Source organism: Oryctolagus cuniculus, chromosome 5, assembly GCF_051225735.1.
Source record: "Oryctolagus cuniculus isolate XC-2025 breed Fujian yellow rabbit chromosome 5, ASM5122573v1, whole genome shotgun sequence".
Lineage (NCBI taxonomy): Eukaryota > Metazoa > Chordata > Mammalia > Lagomorpha > Leporidae > Oryctolagus > Oryctolagus cuniculus.
In genome coordinates, this window is record NC_142871.1 from 12257769 (window position 1) to 12284324 (window position 26556).

General features: G+C 43.3%; 1 protein-coding gene across 2 annotated transcripts in view; it reads left to right on the forward strand.

Moving 5' to 3' along the window:
- Positions 1–6390: 6390 nt before the first annotated feature.
- Positions 6391–26556, forward strand: part of NOX3 (NADPH oxidase 3) — a 59358-nt gene continuing 39192 nt past the window's right edge. The window contains exons 1-7 of one of the 2 annotated variants that reach the window (XM_002714968.5): positions 6391–6438; positions 7046–7141; positions 7245–7355; positions 9487–9571; positions 17069–17214; positions 20342–20523; positions 24159–24288. In XM_002714968.5, the coding sequence (XP_002715014.4) occupies positions 6391–6438; positions 7046–7141; positions 7245–7355; positions 9487–9571; positions 17069–17214; positions 20342–20523; positions 24159–24288 (798 nt within the window). Of the gene's footprint in view, positions 6439–7045; positions 7142–7244; positions 7356–8858; positions 9041–9486; positions 9572–9659; positions 9704–17068; positions 17215–20341; positions 20524–24158; positions 24289–26556 lie in introns of those variants that run through there. The other variant, XR_016233388.1, reaches the window with a different exon arrangement.

Consider the following 26556-nt stretch of genomic DNA (forward strand, 5'->3'; position numbering starts at 1 on the left):
CTCACCTAAATCTCTTCAGGCTGCAGGGGTCCACGGCTCTCCCACTCCAAGAGGCCCTCACCTTTAAATGATGTTTTAGTCGTTGCACTGTGCACCTGTTGCCTCCCCAGGCACATCATAAGCTTCCAAGTACCGAGGCGGAGCTCACATACCCACTGTGCCTCAGGTTATGTGACACAGGAGCGGTCTCAGTAAGCATTTCCTTTGAAGTTGTTGAGAGCTGGATGAATGACTCAAGCCACTGTCGCGGGCGGGGCCGGGGGGGGGGGGAGGTTGAACAGAGTAATGGTCACTAAGTTTGCTATCCAAGCCATTTTAAAATGACACTCAGACTGGGGAGGGCGTTTCTCCTGGTGGTTAAGCCACTCATGTCCACAGTAGAATACTAGGGTTTGACTCCTGATGCCAGCTTCCTCCTAAATTCAGGCTTTGGGAGACAGTGGTGATGGTTAAGGACATTGGGTTCCTGCCACCCACCTGGGAGACCAGGATTGGGTTCCTGGCTCCCAGCTTCAGCCTCCTGCAGATAGGTATGCTCTTTCTCTTCTCTCTTCATAAATAAATAAATAAATATTTAAATAATTTTTAAAATGACATTAGGAGAACACAGTCTTTCATGAAATGAAAAAACATATTTAATTCAACTAAAGGAAGGTAGAACAGTGGTGGTTATTCAATTAAATTTTGTTTAAAAATCTTATATTTTAATGTGTGGACTATTCTTAACTTCTTTCTTTTATTATACTTTCCCTTTAAAACGAAATTTATCCGACATGTGATTTGTACAATTGCCTAATTATCACACGTAAATTCTCCTCAAATACCCAAGTAAGGATTTAGAATCAGGTTTGCATTTCTTAAAAAAAAATTTTATCCCTTTTCACCTTAATACTTAGATGTTTATAAATGCTTTTAGAAAAAGGCAAATACATGTTTGATGCTTAGAAGCGGGTAATTTGGCCGTGCTATTTTTATCTCTCTGAATTCTCCATCTACAGGGATGCTAGAGTTTAGTATGCAGCAGCAAAGGTTGCCAGGTGATCAATCTTGCCCTTGAGGATCAAAGTGTTTCTTTGTTGGGTCAACTGATCAAGGAAGAAACTTAAAAAGAGCTAAAAATACAACAGAGCAAATCCAGTGCAGGAATGCAGCATGGCTAATACGGAGTTTGCATTATATATCCAGGCAATTAACCTGGCTTTGTAAACTTATCTGTTCTGTTTCCCTCCTGCTTTTTCCATGATTTGGTGTTGGTGGGTTTTACAAGTGCAGGGACCCGCCCTCATCTTTTCGTGTTGTACTGGAAGAGCCAATGAACGTACCCATTGGGTCAGAAAGACAGTAGCCATCCTGGAAAAACAAAGAAGGCAAATTGCACTTCTCTTGTTCTGAAAGAATTGTGAGAAATGAAATGGACATAACCACCTATTAAGAAAATAATTAGATAATTAGATAAAATAGATCACATTCTGAACATGTATATCCTTTCAATAGATTTTTGTACAATTTCTTTCCTTCTTAAATGCAGCTCCGTTAATCCGGGCCTGATTCCTTGGAAGTGGTTCAGAGTTTTCCCTTAAATTGTGTTCTGTACAGAGTCCTTCAATAGAACAAAAACTGGGCATGATATGCATGCCCAAACTTGCACCGGGTAAATTAACAAAGAATGATTGCAACCTATTGTCTTATTTATAAAAATGGAGCACTTCTGAAAAGGAATCCATGGGTTGAACTTAACTGGACTTTGTCGTGACGGTATCTTATGTCTTATGATGTCTCATCCAATATTGTAAACCAATCAATGCATCATCAGATTGTTATGAAATATGAAATAGATTGAAATAAAAATGCATGCCCTTCAGTTGCACAAACTGTTGGTCTCTTAATTTTAATACCATTTGAAGTTCACATATGATTCTTTACTCTGAGCAAACCAGAAAGCATTGCAAGTTCTACAAAAATAAAATCTATGAAGAAAAACACCTGAGTTCCATCATGAATTATATCTTCATATACGACCATTCACCATTTTGTATACTATAATAGAATAATAGCTACACTTCAACACAATATTCTTCACATATTCAAAATGAAGAATAAACTAGTCACATTTTAAGAATCACAATGGAGTATACAAAAATTGTTTAAATCTGAATTCAAAATTATATTTTTACCATAGTACTAACAATATTCTAAATAATTAACTACAAAAAAAATGACCATACACTAACTATTCAGCAATATATGTCTCACATGTGTAAAACTATGGAGAAGCCTTGAAATTGTAGCTCTTCCTCATGCTCATTGAATCTAAAATAGGAGAGATAGTATGAAATTCTAGATGTATTCTCTCTGAATTAATTTTATAACCCCACTGAATAGGCCTCTAAGATATGTAAATCCTAAACACTTCAGAAATAACAAATCATTTCATCATGGAAGATTATTGGCTTAGAGAAATGAACATGAAGATTTTACATCTTTATGTTGCTCACTGTAAAAGAAGTGACTGAAGGTGTTTTACTAACTGCACTCTAATCTCAAGTTAATGCTGGCAAAATACCTGTGCTTTTATATATATCTAGAGGGAAAAATTCCTGTGAAATGATGTCTTTTTCTAAGGAGTGGGACACTTGCTAAATTTTTTATTGGCAAATGTAAGACTTCCCTATAAGAGGCATCACTCAACTTGAGTGTATGTGTGTTTATGACAGCTCTGTGCGTGGTGTGTATGTGTGTGTGTGTACGTGCATAAGAGGAAATGTAGGTAAAAGAGAAATGGGATTGCCTCTGTGAGGTAGGTTTATAGTAAATCCCATTAACAAATGTGCACACTGAGGCTTAACTCACTGTGGAGGCTGGATGACAAGTAGAAAGCTTATCTGTTGGTTAAAATGCTTTAACCTATGATACCAAAGTATAGGTGTCTTTCAGTTGTAGCTGGCACTTACTTTATTTTTTTTTTTTAATTTATTTTATTTTTTTTTTTGACAGGCAGAGTGGACAGTGAGAGAGAGAGACAGAGAGAAAGGTCTTCCTTTGCCGTTGGTTCACCCTCCAATGGCCGCCGCGGCTGGCGCGCTGCGGCCGGCGCACCGCGCTGATCCGATGGCAGGAGCCAGGAGTCAGGTGCTTTTCCTGGTCTCCCATGGGGTGCAGGGCCCAAGCACCTGGGCCATCCTCCACTGCACTCCCTGGCCACAGCAGAGGGCTGGCCTGGAAGAGGGGCAACCAGGACAGAATCCGGCGCCCCGACCGGGACTAGAACCCGGTGGCTGGCACTTACTTTAATCAGCCATGGTGAAATGACAAACATGCAGCCGTCAACTTTGAAAGAAGAGTTCATTACTTACAGTCCCCGAGAACAGAGATGCCCACTCCCTTCCCATGCCACTCAGAGCCACATGGAGGAAATACCTGGGTTGACCAGGAGGCAAAAGGGGCAGGGGGCGAAATGTGGGCCGGAGCCTTTCCTGTGGCTTCCACAGGAAGAAAGGGGCGAGGCAGTGTTAGAAGCAGAGCAGGCCTAGGACTGCCAAGGTCCAGCCGTTTCAGCAGGCTCTAGACGATAGCGGTGCCCCCAGGAGTCTAACACCTGCCCCGGGGTGATTTAGGGCAGAGAGGAGGTTGGTGAGGTGTAAGATAAAGGAAGTGGTTGCAGCTATGGGTGTGTGAGAGATTGTTTGATTTGCATGTTGAGGGGGTGCTGGAGGGCAAGTCTTTGGCTACCACTAGGACTTAGCAAACTACCCCAAGTGAGACAGTTCTTCCCCACCTCTGTAAGGCCCTGTCAAGACTGGGTGATTTTTAAAGCACAGAAACTTACTTCTCACAGTTCTGGAGGCTTGGAACCCAAGATTCAAAGTCTGGCGCCTGGAGAGGGCCCTCACGGTGCAAAGACAATGCAAAAGCAAGAGAGAAAGCGAAACGGGGCTGACCTTGGCCTTTTATGACCGGCTAAATCCCGCTATGACAGCATTCGTTCATTTACGAAGGCAGAGCCCTCGTGTCCTGACCACCAACACTGTGGCTCTGAGGATCAAGTTTCCAACACATGAACTTTGGGGGCCACATTCAAACCACATCAGGCTCCAAGTTGTCAAAGCCTCACACATGGCAGCAAGTTTTTTTTTTAAATGACTTGTACAATAGATAACTTACTTAATTCGTTTTCCTGCAAATCATTGGCATTATGTAGAAATAGTACATGAGATCACATACAACATATTTATTCATGCTTAATAAATGAGAGGAAGGTATTTGGTACAGTGGTTAAGATACCACTGGGACACCTACATCCCATCTCAGAGAGCCTGGTTTGAGTCCCGGCTCCTCCACTTTTGATCCAGCCTCCTGTTAAAACACATCCTTGGGAGGAAGAAGAGGGGTGGGAAGGCGGGTATGATGGGAAGAATCCCAGTGTTCCTAAAGTTGTATGAAGTTTGTATTCCTTATTATAAAAGGTTTCTGGGGGCCGGCGCCGCGGCTCACTAGGCTAATCCTCCGCCTTGCGGCGCCGGCACACCGGGTTCTAGTCCCGGTCGGGGCGCCAGATTCTGTCCCGGTTGCCCCTCTTCCAGGCCAGCTCTCTGCTGTGGCCAGGGAGTGCAGTGGAGGATGGCCCAGGTGCTTGGGCCCTGCACCCCATGGGAGACCAGGAAAAGCACCTTGTTCCTGGCTCCTGCCATCGGATCAGCGCGGTGCGCCGGCCGCAGCGCGCCAGCCGCGGCGGCCATTGGAGGGTGAACCAACGGCAAAGGAAGACCTTTCTCTCTGTCTCTCTCTCTCACTGTCCACTCTGCCTGTCAAAAAATAAAAAAAATAAATAAAAATAAATAAAAATTTAAAAAAAAAGAATAAAAAAAAAAAAGGTTTCTGGGGGCGGGAAACACACGCTTGGAGGCAGCAGCTGGATGCCTAAGTACTGGGGTCTCTGCCACCAACATGGGAGACCTGGATTGAGTTCTGCGCTCCCAGCTTTGTCCTGGCCCAGCTCTGACTATTGCAGGCATTTGGGAGTGAACCAGTAGATGGAAAATCTCTGTCTCTCTCTTTGTCTCTGCCTTTCTGACAAAGTGAAAATAAGTAAATAAAAATAAATACCTATAACTTAAATGTGCCGGATCCATAAGACTATAATTCGTATCATATATTAAGTATGTGTTGATACACAAACACACATAGTACTATTTTATAAAAGAGCCAGCAGAAGGCAAAGGTTAAAAATGAAGATGCTGAAGTTAGACAGAACTGCATTCAAGTCTCAGCTGCTGCTCCTTCCAGTCACGTCACCAAAGTTTGTTTCCACATCTGTGTAGTGGGGCTTTTCACAGCCCCTGATAGAGACACTGTGTGATCTGGACAATGCTTGAAAAGTCCCTAACAGAATGCCTGGATACATATGGGGCAACAAATCTTCACAATTACTATTCTTACAAGGTTGTCAAGTTTATGGGACAACCAAATAGATGCACCCTGAGAAAACATAGAAAGCTTGGGCAATTATCTAAATGACTTGAATCTCTTATTATCATCTTAATTGTCTAAATATTTTAAACAAAATATTCTGACCAGAACTAACAAGGAAAAAAAAATGCTTCAATAGGACAACTTTGCCTACTGAAGTAGAGTCATAGTCACGCTATTTAACAAGTAGCAAAAATCAAAGGCTGACCAGCCTCACAAGTAGACACTCCTGGAATCCAGAAGGTGTGAGAGGATATCCACCTGCCACATGAGTGCAAGTGATATTAATGGAAAAATGAAATTGATCCCATCAATCCCACAAAAAAGTACTTTTTTTAATAGTCATGCTTTTAGATTTGCAATTATTTTCCTGTCTCTTTTAATGGATCTTTTTGTCTTCACCATCTTCTAGAGAGTGTTTAATCCATGGTTATTTAGCCCTGATTCTGTATCTGCTGTTGAGACTTTTGTTGAAAGAGGGAAAAGAAGAAGTAAAAATAAACACAGTAGAGAGCTCTCCAGTGGCAGTGCTTTGCTGTGTGCAGCCTTTCACCGGCTGGGGTGTTTCTCAAATTTACATAAAGACTTATTATCATCTTGACTGTAATCATGTAGAAAATGAATGGGGGGATAAAGTACACGAGGACAATTTAATAAAACGAGCTTTCTTTTCTTCTGAAGTCTTTGAAGAATGGAATCATCGGATGAGACTTGTCTTGTATTTACCCAGGTCATGAGGCATGTCAGCTCGGTGATGTGCCTTTGGCAAGAAGTCCTTAATTAGAAATTCCAGGAGAGCTGTTCCCAGTAGGTGCTTCCTAAGACAAAAAGATGATATCATTTCTTAGGGAAGCCCTCACTAAGGATAAAGCATTGGGGCTCAGGTGAATGAAAGGAATGATTTGCTGACAGAACACAAGTGTCATGATGGGGTGTTGGGTTTTGAATGAAAGTCTCCCCATCATAGTAGTAGTAAGTACTATTTTTCTTATTCAACTTTAAATATAGGATGTTGTTTTAATTTTTGGTAGCTTGTATAGAAATGCTAAATAGCTTGAAGTATTACTCTAGTAAAAGACGAAAACTTGTTAGAAAACATTCAGCAGATACGTTTAATTTAGCCTTATAGAATCATGCAAAGTTGTTTTCCGATTGAGTTCATTTTTAATTATTTTTAAAGTCAAGTAGTTGTTTTTGCATAATGTATGAATGTTTCTCTAAATCAAATGAAGTCTTCAAATTAGACTATGACACTGGGATTTTTCTAGAGCACTCTTCAAGTTGTTTTTAAATATTTCTTCCTTCTTGATATCATTGTCAAGGTGAGGAAGGTGGGGTACTTGTCATTATCTCCCTTAATGCTCACACGTATGTGCGTAAAATCTTTTTATGAAGTTAAAAATTTCTTACTGTTATAATCACTGCTAAAATCTAACCTGTAAGGAAAGAATACAGAGAGTAAGTCTGATTAATTTGAGAACTTTTCACTCCACCTTGAAAAAAACAAGGACGCCAAGTGATTTTAAAAGGGGAAAATTTGAAGATGGTGCTGATTGGTTCTCTTTGCCTTGTACTCAAGCTCTTGTGGCTGGGAATGAACTTGTATCTCTTTATGGTCACATTCCGTTGGTATGAAGAGGAGGAGTCTTTTCTCTACACACGAGTTATTTTGGGGGTAAGTAGAACTGATGACTATTTCAGAAATTAAACTACATCCTATTTTCCCGGCTTCCTCCTTTGAACTGTACGTCTTGTTTTTGTGTTTCTCTATATGGAAGTCGACACTGGCTTGGGCAAAAGCATCTGCACTGTGCCTGAATTTTAACTGCATGTTAATCCTGTTGCCCGTCAGCCGAAACTTCATTTCATTCGTGAGAGGAACAAGCGCTGTAAGTAGCAAGTATTGGCTATAATTCCAGTTGTTATGACTAATATGAGTGCTATTGAAAACAAGGGTGTACTTTACTGTGAGATTCCAGGTAATCCTGTTTAAACTTACCTCTGTTTCTTTGTAAGAGAGAACAGAATGGCTATGACTGAAAATCAGGAAGTGGTACAACTGATTTGGCTTTTGCCATTGACTTTCTACATGGCAGTGTAGTCACTGCTTAGGTTTTCCTAATGGAAAAAGATAAGCCATTACCATTTCTGATAGAAGAAAGACAAGCAGTTGAGATAAATGCCACTCGGGAAACAGTCCTCTGAGTTTTTACCCTCAGAAAAGACAATCACAATCACGATACACAGAATATAAATGTTTACTTATTTTTCTTTTACTTGAAAGGCAGAGAGAGAGAGAGAGAGAGAGAGAGAGAAAGAGAGATCTGCAATCTGCCTGGTTCACTTTTCAAATGCCCACAACAGGAGCCATGTACTGGGTCTGGGCCTCCCATATAGGTAGAAAGGACCCAAGTATTTGAGCCATCACCTGCTGCCCTCCAGGGTGTATATTAGCAAGAAGCTGGAATCAGAAGCAGAGCTGAGACTCGAACCCAGATACTCTCATATAAAATGCATTATCCACAGGGCATTTCAACCACAACACCAAATACCCTATTCACAACACATAGACTTTAGTATGTGGATTCTATTTTTTAATTAATTAATTTATTTGAAAGGCAGAGTTACAGAGAGGTAGAGATAGAGGTAGAGAGATAGGTCTTCCATCGCTGGTTCACTCCCCAAATAGCCACAACAGCTGGAGCTGGGCAGATCTAAAGCCAGGAGCCAGGAGCTTCTTCCGGGTCTCCCCACAGGTGCAGGGGCCCAAACACTTGGGTCATCTTCTACTGCTTTCCCAGGCCAATTGCAGGCAGCTGGATAGGAAGTGGAGCAGCCAGGACTCGAACAGGTGCCCATATAGGATGTGGCACTGCAGGCGGTGATTTTACTAGCTATGTCACAGTGCTGGCCCCCATATGTGGATTTTAACTGCTAATAGACATAGAGTGATATTTCCTCATTACATTGATTCCACTCTTTGGGTACTCGGCTGTGTTTCCTGTTGAACAGAATAATGTACAGAAAATGAGACCTCCAACAATTTTTGCCATATGAAATAATTTATTCTATAATCATCATGAGGTTTTATGAATATGAGATATAGTTGTGTATGGTACCTGAGTTTGTATAATAAGGAAAATTTATGGACAACTTAAACCACACAGATGAGGATGGCAGTTTGTGGGGAGCAACTCAGACTAGACTGTTACTCGAATTAAGACTTATTCTATGCATCTGCTCTCCCACAATATGGCGCTGGGAGAGGAGTAAACAGCTTCTACACAGCTGCCTCCAGTTCAACCAATAAACAGCAGGACCTGCTCCTGATTGGAGGAGAGCAGCGTACTCGGCGTGTGGGTAGCAGAGTTGGGATTGGTGGAAGAGGACTATAAAGGAGGAGAGAGACAACATGCACCAGGAACATCTATCTGAAGGAACACCTGAGCAGCCCCCGAGAGAGCCGGCCGTGTGCCGCTCCCCTGCGGAAGTGGGGAAAGTGGCAGGGGGAACCGCCCTTCCACGGAGGTGGAAGGGATGGTAGCCAACCCACGAAGAACCAGCAGCAAACCCGGTGAGGGCCGAGCAGACGAAAGAACAGTGCAGGGTCCTGTGTCGTTCCTCCACGAAGAGGGGGAGCGACATAATGGTGCCGTGACTCGGATAGGAAGCCTAGGCAGGGCTTAGTGTCGTTCCTCCATGAAGAGGGGGAGCGACAGCGGTTATCACCTGCATTATCTAGATAAAGAAGCTGAGTGAGGCATGTTTATTCAAGAATTTTGAGATATAGCAAGAGAACTGCTCATTCAGTAATTTTTACTGAGGTAAAATTTCAGCAAATCAAGGAATAACCTTTTACTTTGCTGTTTGACAAATGGCCACTAACTTCTGTGTCATGTGGCCCCACCTTAAGCAAATTTAGAAGCAGCTCCTGAGTCCTATGTTCTCAGGTCTCAAGATATTGTTACCACCGTGATTACTTCTTATATCAGGCTTTGATTTATTTATTTTTTACTCTAGTGCTGCAGAGGACCATGGGGAAGGCAACTAGACAAAAACCTCAAATTCCACAAGTTAGTCGCCTATGGAATAGCTGTTAGTGCAGGTAAGTACTCATTTGTTGCCTGATGGATTTTGCAATGTCTGATATAGCTCTGTTTTAATGATATCCACACCACTATGTCTCACCTTAGGTAGAAGAAACCTTTGCCATTCATTTGGCCACAGAACACTTAGATGAAAGGATTTTTTATTTGTGATTTGTACTCCTGTATCAATGTTCCACTACCAGGACCTCAATGCAACAAAGCAAAGCTGTCGAACTTTATTTTCATTGGTGAATAAGCAGGCTTGTCAATAACGCAATGATAAATACCTCCATGAAAAGTGAACACATTCGTAGTCGAAGCAATTCAATGCACGTTGGGAATAAAATTGGCCTATGCCCTAACTCTCATTCAGGGTCATAGGAAAATGACTATCACATGGTGTCATGGGCAATAAAAAGAAAGAAAGAAAGATCATATGAGCAAGGTACTGAGCAGCATTGAGCCATTGGATGCACAAGGATCTAGAAAAGATAGGAAGCTTTATGGTTACCTACAGTGTAAGTGTTATTACTGCATTTCTAATTCAAAAAAGAAGGCACTAGAAATCAACATCCAAGGCCAAGTTTAGACTATGAGGAAGAGGAACAGAAGAGGGTCAGTAATCAACTGGCTTGTGGTTCGCTTGGAAAACAAAGACATTGAAATAAAAGACTCTCTGAATGATTAAGAGTTACGATTCGGGACTGTTTCCTCAAACTAATTTAACTATAAAATGTTTTCCTCATTTGTTTTTATCCTCTCATGCATAAAAAATAGCAGAGTAAAAGGAACTCTCAAAACAAATGTGAATTTAATTAAGCAACAAGACATGACAGACGGTGCCCGAGTGCCAATTAACACAACTTTGGGTGTGCACCGAGACACGAGGGGGAGATGCTCCCCACTGATTGTCTTCAATGCCAGATCAAACCAGCCCCAGACACGTTCTGCAAAAGGGCCTTGTGGATTGTGAAGGAATAGCATCTCACGTCCCAGAGAGCCAGCTGGAGGGGCGGGGGCAAACAGCAAGGCTGATCCAGTCTCAGATTCCAGTCTGAGACATACAGGTGCTCCTGACTTTTGATCAGTAAGCAAAGGCGAAGGCACATCGAAGGGACGTCGTTTCCAAACCTTAGAAATTCCGGAAAGTTAGAATAAGGGTAGTGAGCTCCCCATTGTGAGTGAAGGCCAGACTGCTCCTTGGTAGGCTAAACAGAGAAGAAATGTAACAGATCTCTAGGCTTCACACCTTAAGATTCCTTTATTACTGCATTAAAAGGGAAGACACAACACAACAAAATGGCACGGAGAACAGTATCACTGTGCAATAGCTTTGAGGCAGAATTGCACTCTAAGGAAAGTTATAAAGATATTATAGCAAGAGAGGGGAAGAACTCAGCATCCCAGCATATCATAAAAGGAAGGAAAGAATAGAGCGAAATGGGTGTCATGAAATAGCTTTCTCCTTAAGCCTTTGGGTATGTATATTTCTGTTTCTGTAATCACACACTGATGGTATAAACACAGCATTTTGTCTCCCAGGTGCAAAGCACCCTGCTAGGAGCTATAGCCTTCTGAAACCAGTGTGGGCAGGCTGTCCAGGAATGGCCTATGACTGCAGATGACAGCCCTGACAAGAGTCAGGTGCCCGAGTTATTTTATACCCTCACCACGGATTGCTTGTGTGATCTCAGATTAAGTTCCTGGTGACCTTTTCCCTTGGAATTAAAAATAAACAATAATAGGATCTAGCCATCTCAATGAGATGAGCCCATCACTGTCAGGACCCGCCCTGCTTGGAACTCTGCAGGATACAAGGCCACTGGCTGGTTGCTGGCCCAGATAAGAGCCAATCAAGACTTCTTTGCTCTGCTGATGGAGCCCCTCTGCTCCTACTCTAGTCTCATCCTGACGGTGCACCCCTCCCCGTTTCCCTTCGGAAAGTATCCAGAACATTCTGTGTGTTCGCCCATGGGATGCTCTGTGCCTCAAATGCTGCAGCTCTCCTTGGGGACACCATATCCACGACCCACTGCCTCGTCCTCCTGGGCAGGATGCAGCCCCCCCCCCCCCCAGCAGGTCCCCTGTCCTGCTTCCTACCCTGGGGTGAATTCCTCAGACCTGATGCCCTTGAGGGCTGGGACTGTGCCTTATGCCTCCGGGTGTGAGTCAGCAGTGGGCGAAAGCAGCTCGAGAAAGCACTGGGGGAAGGCACAAGACCCCAGGCCCGTGAGTTGTGCAGGGAGCAGTGTGGGTAGGGAAGAGATTTAAAGTGACGCCGGTCAGCGAGAGAATAAATTCACATTCTGTTGCCACAAGAAAAAAAAAAAAAAAAAAAAACAGCGTTCTTTCTGGAGCTTTCCCTCTCCAATCCCTGGAGAGGATCAAGTATGCTTTCCAGCTCTCTTCCTCCAGAACCCTCACTGCTTTGCCAGCGTGGGTCTATCTCCCGGGGCTCCCCTAGCAGGGCCGAGAGCAAAGCGCCCCTCGTCCTGCTCCTCCATGGCAACCAGCGCTCCACTGCCCGGCCAAGGCAGGCGAGTGGGAGGAAAGCTCTCTGCGGCGCCCGGGCCCTGACAAAGCAATTACTGCATTCCACATTAACTAAGAAATGCGGCTGGCAGCAGCACTTTGAGGAGGAAAAATGCAAAGCCCTGCTTCCATAGCTGCACCGTTGCTTCGCGCACTGCGTCCTCCTGGCGTGTTCACTGGGGAGCAGCTGCAAAGCCCCTTCGCTTGCTTTATTAGCCTCGCTTCCCAAACAGCCCGCTGGCTTAATAGAGGTGTGTAACCTTGAAAGAAGTGCACCCGCATCGAAGGCTGCGTGCGTGCCGGGCTCTAATTTCTCATCCGTTCCCCCTCGAAGCTGAACTGCAGGCTTTAATTGGTCAAATCATTAAAGGATGTAATTAGCGACTGGCGGAAGCAGGCTAGGGAGGAGGAGAGAAAAGGCGACAGCAATGCTATCTGTGATCAAGGGCATCGCCCCAAACGCAGGGACAGGAGCACTGCTTCTCTTGGCTTCCTGCCTTCCTGCTTGCCGGCCTGTGAGAGCAGCTGCCCGAGCAGCTTCAACCACTAATAAATCATTTTCAGAGACCTACAACCCCGCCGGTAGAAAAAGTGCATCTTGCAGCCTCTCCACTCTTATTAACGCGGATCTTTCTGGGTTCCCTGGTCCACGGTAGATCTTGAAGCCGCTTCTAATGCAAAAGTAGTGCTCTACACCTGAGCGTCCATCAAAGGGGAGTGTCGTGATCCAGGAACGCTCCTCTGGCAAACTCCGCAGTGTACATCTGCCGGGTTGCAGGGGTGAACAATCGGCCCAAAGGCAGCTCCTGTTGAGTTGCCAAAATTACTTTACCAACATCAACAAGCAGACTAGGGGCAGATAGAGAGGAGAGAGCTCCGAGGAAGGACCAGAGAGAAAATAAAGATTTGGAAGCCCCATGGTGGAGAGCAGCCCCAAAGGCACAAGTTCTTCGAGTTCTGCTCCATCAAGGGTCACTCCTGGCAGCTCCAGGTGAGGTGAGGGAGCTCCCAGCCAGCTCGGTCTCTAGCTCCTGCCTCCAGGATTTCAAGCAGTTGACAAAAGTGCGGCATCCACAGGGGGTCAGAGCCCACAGGTCTTCCTGCAGAAATAAGACCACAAATCTGAAAGTTTGGGCCACATTCTGGCCATAAACCCTTGGTTCTTGGTGTTAAAAAGCTGTTCAATTATGAGGTGACTGACTCCCCAGTACTGGCAGGCAGAAATACAGCAAGGTCTGAATACACTTCCAGGGATCCCCTTCATCCTGCTCCCTCTGATCTCCTGAAAAAATGAGAGAGAGAGAGGAAGGAAGGAACTAAAAGGAGATTTCTCAGGGCAACGGGCTCTAATTGTAGCCTTTATGAGTTTTTCCTTGTTATTGTTCACCCTTCAATAAAAGGTCCTTCTTTGAACTCACACACCAATTAAATGCACGTGTGTAGTGTTTCCAGCATCGCTGCCGTCTTTTAACAGTACTTTGGAGAGAAAAGCACAGAAAGACCCACACCTAGCACCTTTTGTCCCTGCACAGTTGAGCGGGTTCTGGAATGCGCGTCGTGGGCTCTTCCAAGGACACAGCCGTGGGAGACAGGAGAAGGTCACAGAGGCACAGGGAAGAGCGTGGCTGGGAGGTTGATGCCATTGGATTTACCACCACACCGAGGCCCCTTGTAGGCCGGTATTAACTCAAAACACATTAAAACAGGAGTTTTGAGTTTGTATTACTTCCGTATTCGACTGCAGATTCCTTTGAGATGGTAAATGTTTGCAGTTAACTGCAGAGGAAAACTCGGGAGCCACACAGCTTAGATACCCGGTAGCTTAGTCCAGACCACCCATTTTTCAGGAGAGAAAACAGAGACAGAAAGAGTCAAGTAGCTGAGTAGCCACTTCAGCATTCCTTCTGCTACCTACTGACATACAGTCCTATCAACAGGAAACGCACGATGGCCAAGAGAAAAATCAAACCTTGTAACTATTTTATCACATCTCTAAGGTAACTGTCATGGCAACACAGACAGTATGTTCTTCACATTAAAAAGACTCAAACCAATAAAGAAAAGAGTAGAAAATATAATTTCCAGAAAAAAATACTATTTCTGCCTCTCCAGTATCTATCAAGTCCAAAAAGCCCTGGGCTTAGTAGCCGGCACATTTTAAGTTCCAATCAGAGGTTACATCACGCTAAGATCAGCTCTAAGAGCAAACTGCAGCAGTTTAACTAACAAAATGGGCAAAATCAGTTTTCAGTCTGGGCATTGCTGAAATCGTTTAAAAATCTACTTTTTGTCTTAAACCTGGAAAAAGAAAGCAAAATGGAGGTAGATGAGGCAAAGGAACAGTTAAGACACGAATTTTAAGGCTTGGCAGAAGCACTGGAGAGAGTAGCTTTCCACAGTTCCCTCAGGAGCTCCCTCTCGAGCAGCTTCTCGGCCTTCCTGAGACTACTCCATTAGCGTCTCCAGCTCTGTTGTGAGACACCTGGCAAGAGGAATAAATAAATAGTTCAATATCTTTGTTCATTCAATCAACGTGCTTAAATTTAGTTTAACAGTGTCAAATTCTCATGTGGAAATCAATCTAATAGAAAACAGATTGTGATCAACAACTCATTACACAGGAGAAGAATGTTATGAAATATAGAATAGCATAAAAGACAAGGAATTTGTTCTGTATCCCCTTTCTGGCTATCGCCTATGGATCACACAATGGCAAAGCACACACTGAATTTAATCTGAAGCTCCGTTGCTAGTCCTGCAAATGGGAACAGCTCCGCTCCCTGTCTGCAGTGCTTTCGTCGCAGAGTGAACAGAGCTGGGGCAGAGGAGGAGGTAGAAGGATGAAACGTGGAAAGACCACCCACCCAGCCTGTAAGGATCCAAATGTCACCATCAACCATGAGCCTTCGGGACAGTTTGACTCCAGATGAAAGACACCAAATGACTCATTCAAAGAGCTTTTCTAAGCCCAAAGGAGAAATTAGTTTTGAGTCAACAAGTAAGATGTGACCATTTCTGATGACTCAAAAGAAGCAATAGAGGTTAAAGATCAAAATATGAAGCCCTGAAGTCACAGACAGGCTTTTACCCCATCTTTGTCGTTAATGCATAGCAAATGTCTCAATTTTTTTGTTCAGAATATTGGTCTGTAAAATGGGAATAGGACTGACAAGTGAAGGTTGTATTGGGTGACATTCCAACAGCATTTATAACATCGTCAGGTTGTGTATTTGTCAATCAAATATGTTAGTTATGAAAATTATACCTGTTTCTCAAAGACTTTGGGTGGTTATCAGAAACCAGCTATTAGGAATGCTGGACAATGTTTGTATTCGATTTAGGAAATGGTTCCCATTGTATGTATCACATCAGAAAAGACTAGCTTTGTGGATGCTGCTATTAAACCAGAAAGCTCCTTCATAGACATGGCCAAGGTGTGTTAAGGAGGAAGTGCATTGAACTCATAAGGAGGCAGTAAACATCACAGATGTAGAGGTGCTGTTATGCACTTTGAATAGAGTGTTAGGGCATGGTTAGAATTTTGCCAGGCAGGAAAGGATCTGATAAGAAGGAACTCAAGTAACGGAGAAACACTGAATGGAAAAAGGCACTTGTAAGCAAATGTGCCACTAGGACCACAGGGACCAGAGGGACCAGAACTAATGCTCTTAGAAGTTTCTTCTGCTCCCTTTCTCCTCTCACTCATCCATATCTCGACCCACAGCCATAGAGGATCCCATAAGTCACCCACAACTTGTATAATAGTACCAGGCTCTGCTGCCTCTCTCTGTGGGTATGGAAGAAACAGACAGATACCCACTGGGAAATTATGTATGCCTGGGTAGTTGATTCTTATTTCACGCTCAAATCTGATCCCAATGGTGGGTATCAACCGGCCGCCTAGCCAGGGTCCCATTTGCAGTATGTCATCACCCAGGGACTGCGACTGTGGGATTCCTGGCAGATTTCACAGACAAGAGCAGCACCAGACACAGAATCCTCAAGATGAACCTGCTGCATTCTGGAGTTCTTTCCATCATTTAGAACTACAACATTGCCAGGGGAAGGTGTTTAGCCTTTCTGTTAAGACACCTGTGCTCCACATTGGAGGATCTGAACTGGATTCCCGGCTTCTACGCCTGATCTAGCTTCCTGCTAATGTGCACCCTAAGGGGTGATTGGGCTCCGCCAACTACATGGGAGACCTGGGCGGAGCTCCCAGCTCCTGCTCCTTGCCCAGCACCTGTCATTGCGGGCGCTGGGGAGTGAGCCAGGGGATGGAAGTTCCCTCTCCCTCTCTCTGCCTTGAGCACTTGCACATAAGGAAATAAATTTTTTGAAAAGAAAAACATAGAGAAGTTATGTTTAGCTCCATAAATACTGACTTATTTCAATCTAGTAGAAATAACACATGCAAATATGTCAGTGTTTGTGGAGGGGTATATAAACATATGTTCTAAAATACATAAAGGGAAGAATAGAAACTATAATGTCTGAATGAGAACAAAAACAGCATCTCCCCTGGTGCCTATCATGTATTTCATAAACACATCTAACAGTGTGTATGATGTACAAAATTCTAGAATAATGCTTTCTAACTCTTTAAGGAAATCAGTTTTATATCTACAATTATATATAGTTCCTTCCTCAAGAATTATGTCTCATATATGATTATGTTGACATATTGCTTAGACCCATTCCACTTGCAGGATGATCATATGTCTAAAATTAAATCCTGATGAGTTGAGATTTACTTTATTTCTGAATATAATTAAAATGAATGTGGTGACTCATACAACATCTTCAGACGTGTTCAATCCACTCCATTCGAGACACTAGGAAAGATGCACAAATAAATCTTCTTCTTTGGGGTTTGTAAAAGCAGCACACAGAAACTTGAACACAGACGCAGTGTGTTGTCGAGCTACTGCAAAGGAAGAGACCCATATGGTGTGTGTCCGATGTTGTCTCTGCATCCTTAGCCATCCACATCGTGGCCCATTTGTTCAACCTGGAGCGCTACCACTTGAGCCAATCGGAGGAGGCCCCTGGACTTCCGGCTGCACTTTCCAAACTTGGCAACAGCCCAAATGAGAGCTACCTCAACCCCATCCGGACCGCCGGCACAGTGAGTTCCTGCCTAACTAGTTTCTCATCTCAAAAAGCCTTCCTTTCCCCATCACTTTCTCAGGAACGCCATATATCAAAAGCTTTTAATAAGAGAGCTGGGGATGAGTTCCTGCCAAAAGGTACCATCAATTTCATCTTTTTAAAGTTTTTTTTTTTTTCCTACCATTAATGTTGCTGAGAGGTTATGAGCAAGAGGGGAACATATGTCACTTAACTAGCTTATAGCAACACCAAAATGAAAGTAGGAAATACAATAAGTTGTTCAAGCTCTAATATTTTAAATATTAAAAGCATCTCATGCTTGGATAGTTTTTCGCTGATGTTAGAGTCATAAAAGATTATGAGGTGTCAACTTGGTTTTTTAAAAATACTTATCCATTTATTTTCATCCACTTTCAGGGCAGAAAGAGACAGAGAGATCTCCTACTTTCTGTTCACCCCAGTGCCCTCAACAGTCAGGGCTGGGCCAGGCCCAAGCCAGGAGCCAGGATCCCCATCTGGATCTCCCATGTGGGTTGCAGCTCTTGAGTCATCAATGCACCACCTCCCAGAATGCATTGGCAAGAAGCTGGATTGGAAATAGGGTAGCTTAGACTCAAACCAGCACTCTGGTAACAGGATGCAGGCATTGCAAACGATGGCTCAGCATGCTATATACCACAATGCCTGTCCCGGAGGTGCCATCTTCACCCAGGGTTTATAAATTGGATGTCTTCCTTTTCAATTTGCAGATTGTTTTCTGGATCTCTTCCCCTGTGCCTCATACTTTGGCACACATGTGAATAGCTGGTTTGCCAACTCAGACACTGAGCAGAGTAGCTAATTTTATAATGAGACTGGCATTGCTAGGGACATTCTTAATGCTAATTACCTGTGTACACACAGTGACAGCACCTGTGGGGGCGGGGAAGAAAACTGAACACATCAAGCCACTTTAAGAAATAAAACATTTGCCTTTACTAGTCCACTCCTACCCCTTCCTTTGTATTTTTAATTTTAATTTACTTATTTTATTTATTTGAAAGGCAGAGAGACTAAGACATAGCCCCTGTCCATTGGTTCACTCCTCAAACACCTGCAATAGCCAGGATTTGGCCAGGCTGAAGCTGGGAATCTAGGACTCTATCCGGGTCTTCCACATGGGTATCAGGGACTACTGATCTGCTTCTCACCTGCTGTCTCCCAGGGTACACACAACAGGAAGCCGGAATCAGGAGAGGAGTCAAGACTCAAACCCCAGTGCTCTGATGCAGCGTATGGGGCTATCAAAGCTACTAGGTCAAATGTCCACTCCACCCCTATCTCTTGCTTTGTGTTTGATCCAAACCTTTTCCCATGCACTACCATTTGGTCAACTACCATCATGTTGACCAGGTTTAAAAAAAAATCTATATTTCCCAAACCTTAAGGCAATACATTCCAATAAAGGGAATCTCTCCATTATTATCTGGACTGTCTCTTTAAGTGATCACTTTGCCCATTTAGCTTTATTTGGAGAAAGGAAACTCCAAGTATGTTTTGGGAGAGACTCTGATGTCATGCACCCTAATTATTCTGAGGGGTTTTTTCAATATCAGGCCATTGATCACATTGAACTACCTCTTCTTAGCTGACAGCAATTAGAAGCACAAATTTCACGTTATACATCAAAACTACAGATGCCCTAAGCCTGTGGGAACGCCTTTAGCATCACTCAGTTGAGTCCCAGCATGCATCTGGACACCTCCTAGACTTAATAATGGGGTTGGGGTGGAGGGAGTCCCCTGCTAAGGTTCACAAAATGTATTACTACACAAACCCAGGAATAAATCCCAACATTTTGAAGAGACTGTATAATAAATAGTATTTATTAGAAATACTTTTAAAGCAATTGAGCCAGATCATTAAGCTACTCCCTATACAGTTATTTCACAATTTCAGAAGCAATATACTGTGCAACTACTAATTAAGCTCAAGAAACCCTCTAATTTGCGATCTTTGGAGAAAAAAATGAGTATCAACAGCACAAAGTGTACATTATAGAATGTTCTGAATGATACAGTGAGATGATTTGAGAGGATACCACAAAACTCAAGCCAGTCTATGAATGGATTCAAAGAGAGACGTAGAGATTTGCCTTAATAAGCAAAGAAAGAATGATTTGAAATTAGCACACCCTATGGTAGAAATGGATTTCTAGAACACTTGAGTGTACCTGAAAAAAAAAACTTAAATGTTTTAGACATACCCTTTTCAATTTTACTTCCATCTTTGCTCCATGAAGAAAAAATAAACAACAGAGAGGTCCCTGTCCAAATTACCTCCAGATCTCAAAGCAGCCCAAATTAATGAGGTTTTACTGACAAAAGATATAGTGTGAGTTTATTGAGCTTATGGTCGTCTCAATAGGAAGACAATGGATGCATACTAATGACTTGGTAAGATTGCAGAAAGCTCGCAATAAAAACAAATGCCTTGTGACTCATATTCTGAAAGGCTATTTAACTGTCCCTTGTACTCACAGGCCAGAATTCTGGGCTTTTTGTCATATCCACCAGATAAGAAGAGTTGTACCTTTATGGATCACCTAGGCTTTACCAAGCCTTATTCCAGGCCCCCTGAGGTGGCGTGAAAGAAATTTGCAAGTCATGGTCTTTCCAGTTAGGAAGGAGCACAAGGAATGAGCACCTGCTGTACTAAGGATGCCCAACAGACTCCTCAGAAAGTGTGTGTATTACGGTTCAAATGCAATTAAGCATGATGATTCAGATTGTTATTTTAAAAATTAAAAATGTAAAACTTGGAATTATTTTGCAGCATTCTCTCTTAAAATGCTCTTTTCAGATATTGTTTACTTTTGATTCAACATAATCATTTTGACATGAGAATTGATTTATATGAATGAAAAATGCAGTTATTGACATGGTGTTTCGTGCGGTTTGACCAGAGTGATGTCTACCATAAGACGGCAGGGAGAGAGAAGGAGAAGGAAGCTCACGTCTTGAACTGTGCCCTGAGCCTTGTTGAGGCTAATGTGCTTTGGAGTGAGACACTCTGAATGGCTCCCAGCTTGAACTCTCAAGTATTGAGCCTAAACATTGAAAAGTGTATGGAGATATTAATGTCACGCTGCTCATTTCTTTCAGAACCCAGTCATTGAGTTGCTAACGACAATAGCAGGCATTACTGGCCTGGTGCTCTCGCTGGCTTTGATCCTGCTCATGACCTCCTCTACTGAGTTCATCAGACAGGTGTCCTACGAGTTGTTCTGGTATACACACCATGTTTTCATCATCTTCTTTATCAGTCTGGCTCTCCATGGGGCAGGGTAAGTCCTTACTATGCCCAGTTTGTTAAGACTTTTTATCTCTAGGAAATTATTATCTCTCTATAATCTTAGAAATTTCTTTTGATGGAGAAATGACACACAGTGAGTAAAGGACACATACCATATGTGAAAACACACCTTCACTATGGCAAACGCTTGTCAAAATAAGCTACATAGGTGGTGAAGTATTATATTTATTTTCCCTAGCTGACTATGTTAGTGAGTCTTGACATGTTTATAAGATTCAGAAATTCTAATGAATGCTAGATGACAGCAGATCTATGTTTCATTCGGTACCTGTCTCTGCAATCCAATTTTTATGGGATTAATCAGGATATATAATTTTGACATCTTATTTCCCTTCTGCTTAGCCAACACCACCAGCTAGGAAGTCCAGTGTATGGGCAGGACAATGTGTGACATGGCCAGTCTGACCTGGGCTCTAGATGCAGGCTTACTGTCCATCAGAGTGCCTATGGGCAAGCCCTGCAAGTTAGGTAGCTCTCAGTTTCCCCATCTGACTACTAGAATTTCTTTCTGCTCAGATCGCCCTTATAATGCGATTCTAGTACACAACACCCATCTGGTTCATTAATCTCTTCATCAGGAAACTGGAACAGCAACGTGAAGAATCTGAGGGTACATAGTACGCTCTCTAAGTGATAGTAAATAGCCCTGGGCTAATTAACCCTTGCTGTTGATGACCCGGCTTGTCCCTTTTAATTATTTCACAAATGATGACCTTCTCTCCATCCTACAATTTTCAAAGTATGAATGATCAATTTGATCTAACAACAGTTCTGTTCATTTCCTGAGTCTGTCTCATATAGAGGAATTGGATGTTCAGAAGGATAGGGGACACACTCAAGGCCCCATGATTAATTAACAGCAGTCTTACTTAGGACACCAGTCTTTAGACGAGCAAAACCTCACTTTCAGCAAGCCCTTGAGGAATGCATCCTCACTCTCTGGAGTTAAACCTGCTTCATCCCTGTAAGAATGTGACCGGGGATGTTGCAAGCACCTGCACGGCTCGCCAGCAGTTCTACCTCCCTCCCCACACTCTTCCCTGTTCTCCCACAGTTGCTTCTGCTGAGAGCAGATGGCCCAGGACAGAGCGGGCTCTGCACAGACTGGAAGCTCACATAGCAGCTGGAAACTGCTGGTTATTGGTTGCTGGGCTTTCCCACGCAGGGCCTAGAGCTGCAGCCTTCCAGGATTTGTACCTCAACAGGTCAACTTCCCCTCAAACCACCCTCCCCACAGATGTCCCTTCCTTATGCAGAAAGAAACTGAGGCCAGAAAAATTTACAAAATCGACTTGAGCAAGAAAAATTCGAGACCAAGGATGGTTCAGAATGCGCCCCGCTAGCCTCTGGCCCCTGGTCAATGCTCGCCCCATCCCACGTGCAGGTTATATTTGTCGCCGTAGAAAAGCAAATGACATATAGAAACAACCTGATTGGCTGCCATCAGTAGCTGCCTTGTAGGATCATGTTTTTGCAGCGTTCAGCCTCTGATTAGCTGGAAATCCAGCTGCTCTGATTGGCTGAGACTTAGTTGCTTGGCTACAGAAGTGCACTCTGAGGTTAGGTTACACTTTCAAGCTAAGGTACAGGTCGGTATGTACTGAGTCTACTTTGGGCCAAACGTATTGTTTAAGTAGAGAGGTAGATTTAGGCCAGGTTTATTTCAGTTCAGCATTTCTCATGCCCTCATTTCTAGAAGGGGGTCCTGCTTCTGCCACCGCCCCTGCCTATGCTGATTGAGAGCTCCCCCACCATCCATCAGCTTGCCCTGTAAAAGGAAAGAATTGCCCCCAGGGATGCAGGATGTATTTTATCCTAAATGACTGCCCATCGCACTGTCACCCTTAGTCATCTGTCCATCAGCTTTCACATGCATGCTGCTGCCTGGCTAAAAGCTAACTACTTCTCTTCCAGGTTAAAAGTACCCACAGTCATTTCTTCTGGGGGTGGGATTCCTCACCCTTCCTGTTCGTGTTTGGGGTGGGCAGGATGAGTGGTGCATACTCCCAAAGGGTGCCGCCTGCAGGATCACCCTATCACTTCTGCTCCAGATTCTTCTCCCCATGCAGGGGCTGTTAACCACTGGAGCACATTTATGAGGCTCTGTTTTATAACCTATATGTGTCTAGACATTCCCTTCTCAGGAATTATGCACGTATCTCTCTACAGTTGGTCCCCCGCATTCTCACCCTGGCGCATTGTGGAAGAACAAGAGGATGTCAATGGGCAGTGTTTCACTGGAGACATTTTAAATATCCAAATAACATTTCATAGGATGAAATTTTTCCGTCATTTTAACCTGGTTGAAAGGCTTATTTTGGGATAAGGGCTTCATTTAATCTTCTCAGCTTGAAGTATTCTACAGCTACTGTTTACAGCAAAAGTAATTTGCAAATCTATACAAAATGCCAAGTGAAAGTAGGATTATTGGAATGTGTTAAAGCCCACTAATCTCCCTATTATGGGATGGCATAGATGAAGCCATTAGAAAAAGTTTAAAAAATTTAAAAGATACAGCTTTTGTAGAACGATCTGAAGCTTCTTTTTAATGAAATAGAGCGCGGTCCCTGGTGCCTGGGAACGAAGGGGTTAAAGCTTAGGGCTCCCATTTATTATTCAGCCTTCCTAGTCTGGGCATCGTTTGCCCTTTGGAGATTTACAGAGAGTTTTGTTCCTCTAACTCCAACTCTTCCCACAACCCATGATTCCAAAGGGGCCACGCCACTCCACAAGCTACCTGGAACATGGGTCTGTGTGATACTGAAGTTCCCAGGCTGTGAGGACCGTGTAGCATGAGTCTCATAATAACTCGTTCTACTTAATTCCTAAACACTGCGGAGCTGAGCAGCGCCTCGGTGACATTGCTTCAGTGTGTGGTGTACCGATGGGGAACACCCCAGGAGTTTGTGACAGAGCAGCTTGCCCCAAGTCAGTCAGTGATTCTCTGGTGAGAAATCCTACCCGCCAGGACTGGGACTCCACGTCCAGGGCTCCATTCACAAAGCTGGCTTCTCCTTTTGTTCTTCAATGTGCCAATACCACCTTGAGGACACACTTCAGAGTGGCTGAGTTTGACCCTGTCAAACACTAAGTCTGCCGGTGGTCACTGGGGGAAAACTGCCATTATTCAGGGCCCTTCTTTTGACTTCTTGACTGGAAAACTTCTAAGCACTCAGAAACAAATGAAAAGGGGTGGAAGTTAAATCAATCTGCAAAAGAACCAAACAGTACAAAGTTAGCCAATTAGCCCAAATCAGCAATCAGGACGAGATGAAACCTAATTAAATTCAACAGTCTACAAAAGGATGTGTTCAAACAATTTCCCTTCATTATGAATTCGCTAATATAGACACTTTCAATTTAACACAGGATACCACAGAGGGGCACTTCTTTTCTGGGATCTTCAAAGTTCTTCCAAGCTTTTTAAATGCCTATTTTTAAAGATGCTGAGGGAAATGAGTGACAGCTCAGGTTTCGAGAGGTGGAAGTGTTACTGTGGCGCCTGCTGCAGGGACTCTACGTGTGGAGTAGTAACCAGACTGCACAAAACCCAGTGACTATTTTTGTTGTCTGTGTGTTTGTTTGTTTGTTTGTTTTACTAACAAGTCGGATTGTTCGAGGTCAAACTCCAGAGAGCCTCTTGCTACACAATGTCACCTTCTGTAGAAACCACTATGACAAGTGGCACGCAGTCGCCCAGTGTCCCATGCCTCGATTTTCTGGCAAGGAACCCTCGGTAAGAATGAACCCGGCAGCTTTTTAAAAAGAATTGTCCCCACAGTTAAAATAACTCGAGCTTTTATATGCTTGAAAGAGGAGCAGCCCATGTCAGCACTAGACAAAGCCGCCTCTATATTAAGTGTGCAAATGGAGAAATCGAGTTATGGGTAATTTTAAAAGAGGTTTGCTGCCAAAAGCACTCGACTCAGCTTTGCAACGTGTTCTTTGACTTCCATTCAAAGGCGGATGCCCAGTATTGCAGGGATTTGCAAGAATCTCAGGATTCTCTACCCCAAGAACCAAGAGTCTCACTTCCCGACCTTGTCACCTGCCAACCTCGCAGGGTAACAACCGGCTGGAAGTCACATCTCTTTACAAGCTGGACTTCTTTTTTTTCTATAGCTTTTGGGGCCAAAAAAAAATTGGGTGTCAAATACATTTACTTCATGTTCTAATTGAGTTCTCATAACTGAAATAATAATAATAATAATAGTAACAATAGCCGAGAAGAGATTTAATTAATTTGAGAGGATGAGAATGTCCACAGATCTCCAAAGTGAGAACTCCCGAGTGTGCTGTCGTCATTACAGTGGGTGGCAAAGGTAAATTGAAATAATAATCCTGTCTGCTCTCCTCAGGTGTCTTGGAACAGTGCAAATGTCTGGAGCAGTTGTGTGATGAATGAAAGAAAATAAATGAAGCCCATAGATTTAAAGTAGTAGGAGGAAACAAGTGCCTCAAAATATGTATCATAAAAACTGGGATAATGGGATATAATAATATATAAATGGTAGGGATTTAGGAAATTAAGCCATCAGCATACAAAGGATATAAATGATTGCCTTCTCTTAAAACCTTCAAATATATTAAAGGGAGCACTGGATTTTAAGGATGAAGCTACTGGGAGAAATGTTCAAAGTGGAGAGAAGCAGAATAGATGTGCCCATTAGACTGTGGTTCTTTTAATGGCCAGTATAGATTGTCTGTGTCTTAAACTCAACTCTCAGTAGCCACTACCCAGCCTGCATATTAATGAGGAACATGAATGCCTCTCTAAAATTTTCAGCTGCAGCGTCGCCATAAAAAAATCAATACTCTCCCACACCTCATGAATACAGACCAGGGCCTGCTCCCAGCAGTGCGTGCTGACATTAATTATCATTAAGAGGGGGGAACTTACCCATCTCTCTGTTAACTCTGCCCTGCTACACCTCCTTGCACACCCAAACTCCTGGTGTCAGTCTTTCCCATTATTTTTAATGGATCCTGATTCAAAGCGTGTGTGGGCTGTGCAATCACCGCTTGGCTGAACTGTGCAATATTCTCTCTGATGTCTTAGAGACACTGACTAGAAAGGCATCCCAAGGACAAGGACGAGCGCCCGTGCTTCACTGCACCACACCTACCGATCTTTGCAAGGCTCCATTTCTTCCTCTTTGTCTCTCTTAACTCGGTGCTTGTTCGTGGTGCTTTTATTAATAGAGTATTTATCAATTCACCTTCAGTCGTGCACGCCTCCCAGTGTTGGGACAGAGAAAGCTTTGTACATCACTGCAAATAAACAGAACTGATCAACGGAACTAATTACACCTCGCGGCTCCCCTCCCACCCGTGAGTGCCCTCCTCTTTTTTTACCCAAAGTCACACTGGCAGACACAGAAGTCCGGATTCTAGGTAATCCAATCCCAAAAGACGTCTGGTCCTCCTTAGCCAAAGCAGCACATTAACAAATGATCATCTAGGGGGGACTTTTTTTTTTTTTTTTTCTAATTACTAAAGGAACTGTGTGAGTGATACAGGGGGACGCTGCAACTCAGGCAGACTCAATTTTGTAAACTTTCTCCAGTGGCACTTATGCACTTGGCATTGCACCAGACGCAGGATTCAGAGACGTGGGTCCTGCCCCCAGGAGACCTTATTGTGCAGAAAAAGAGGCTATTCATAAGCACACACATAAAATAAAATCAAAGCCAGCATGTTCTTATTTTCTGGAAGGAATGAAAAACCAGGAGTGAACGTGAAGGAAACAAGTTTCATTACTGCTGCTTTTAAATCAGCGTAGTTTTATTTCTATCATAAAATACTCACTGTACTGTGACTTTCTGAGTATTTTTGGAGAAGAAAAAAGATAAAACTAAGAATCCACAGAGTATTTTAGCATTAAAGAAATGTACCAAATGTACATACTAACTAGTCCTGCCTCTCTATTTAATAGGTGGGCAACCAAGGGCCAAGGAGTTTCAATTTTATACCTTTGGTCACTAAAGTCATTCCCAGCCAAGGC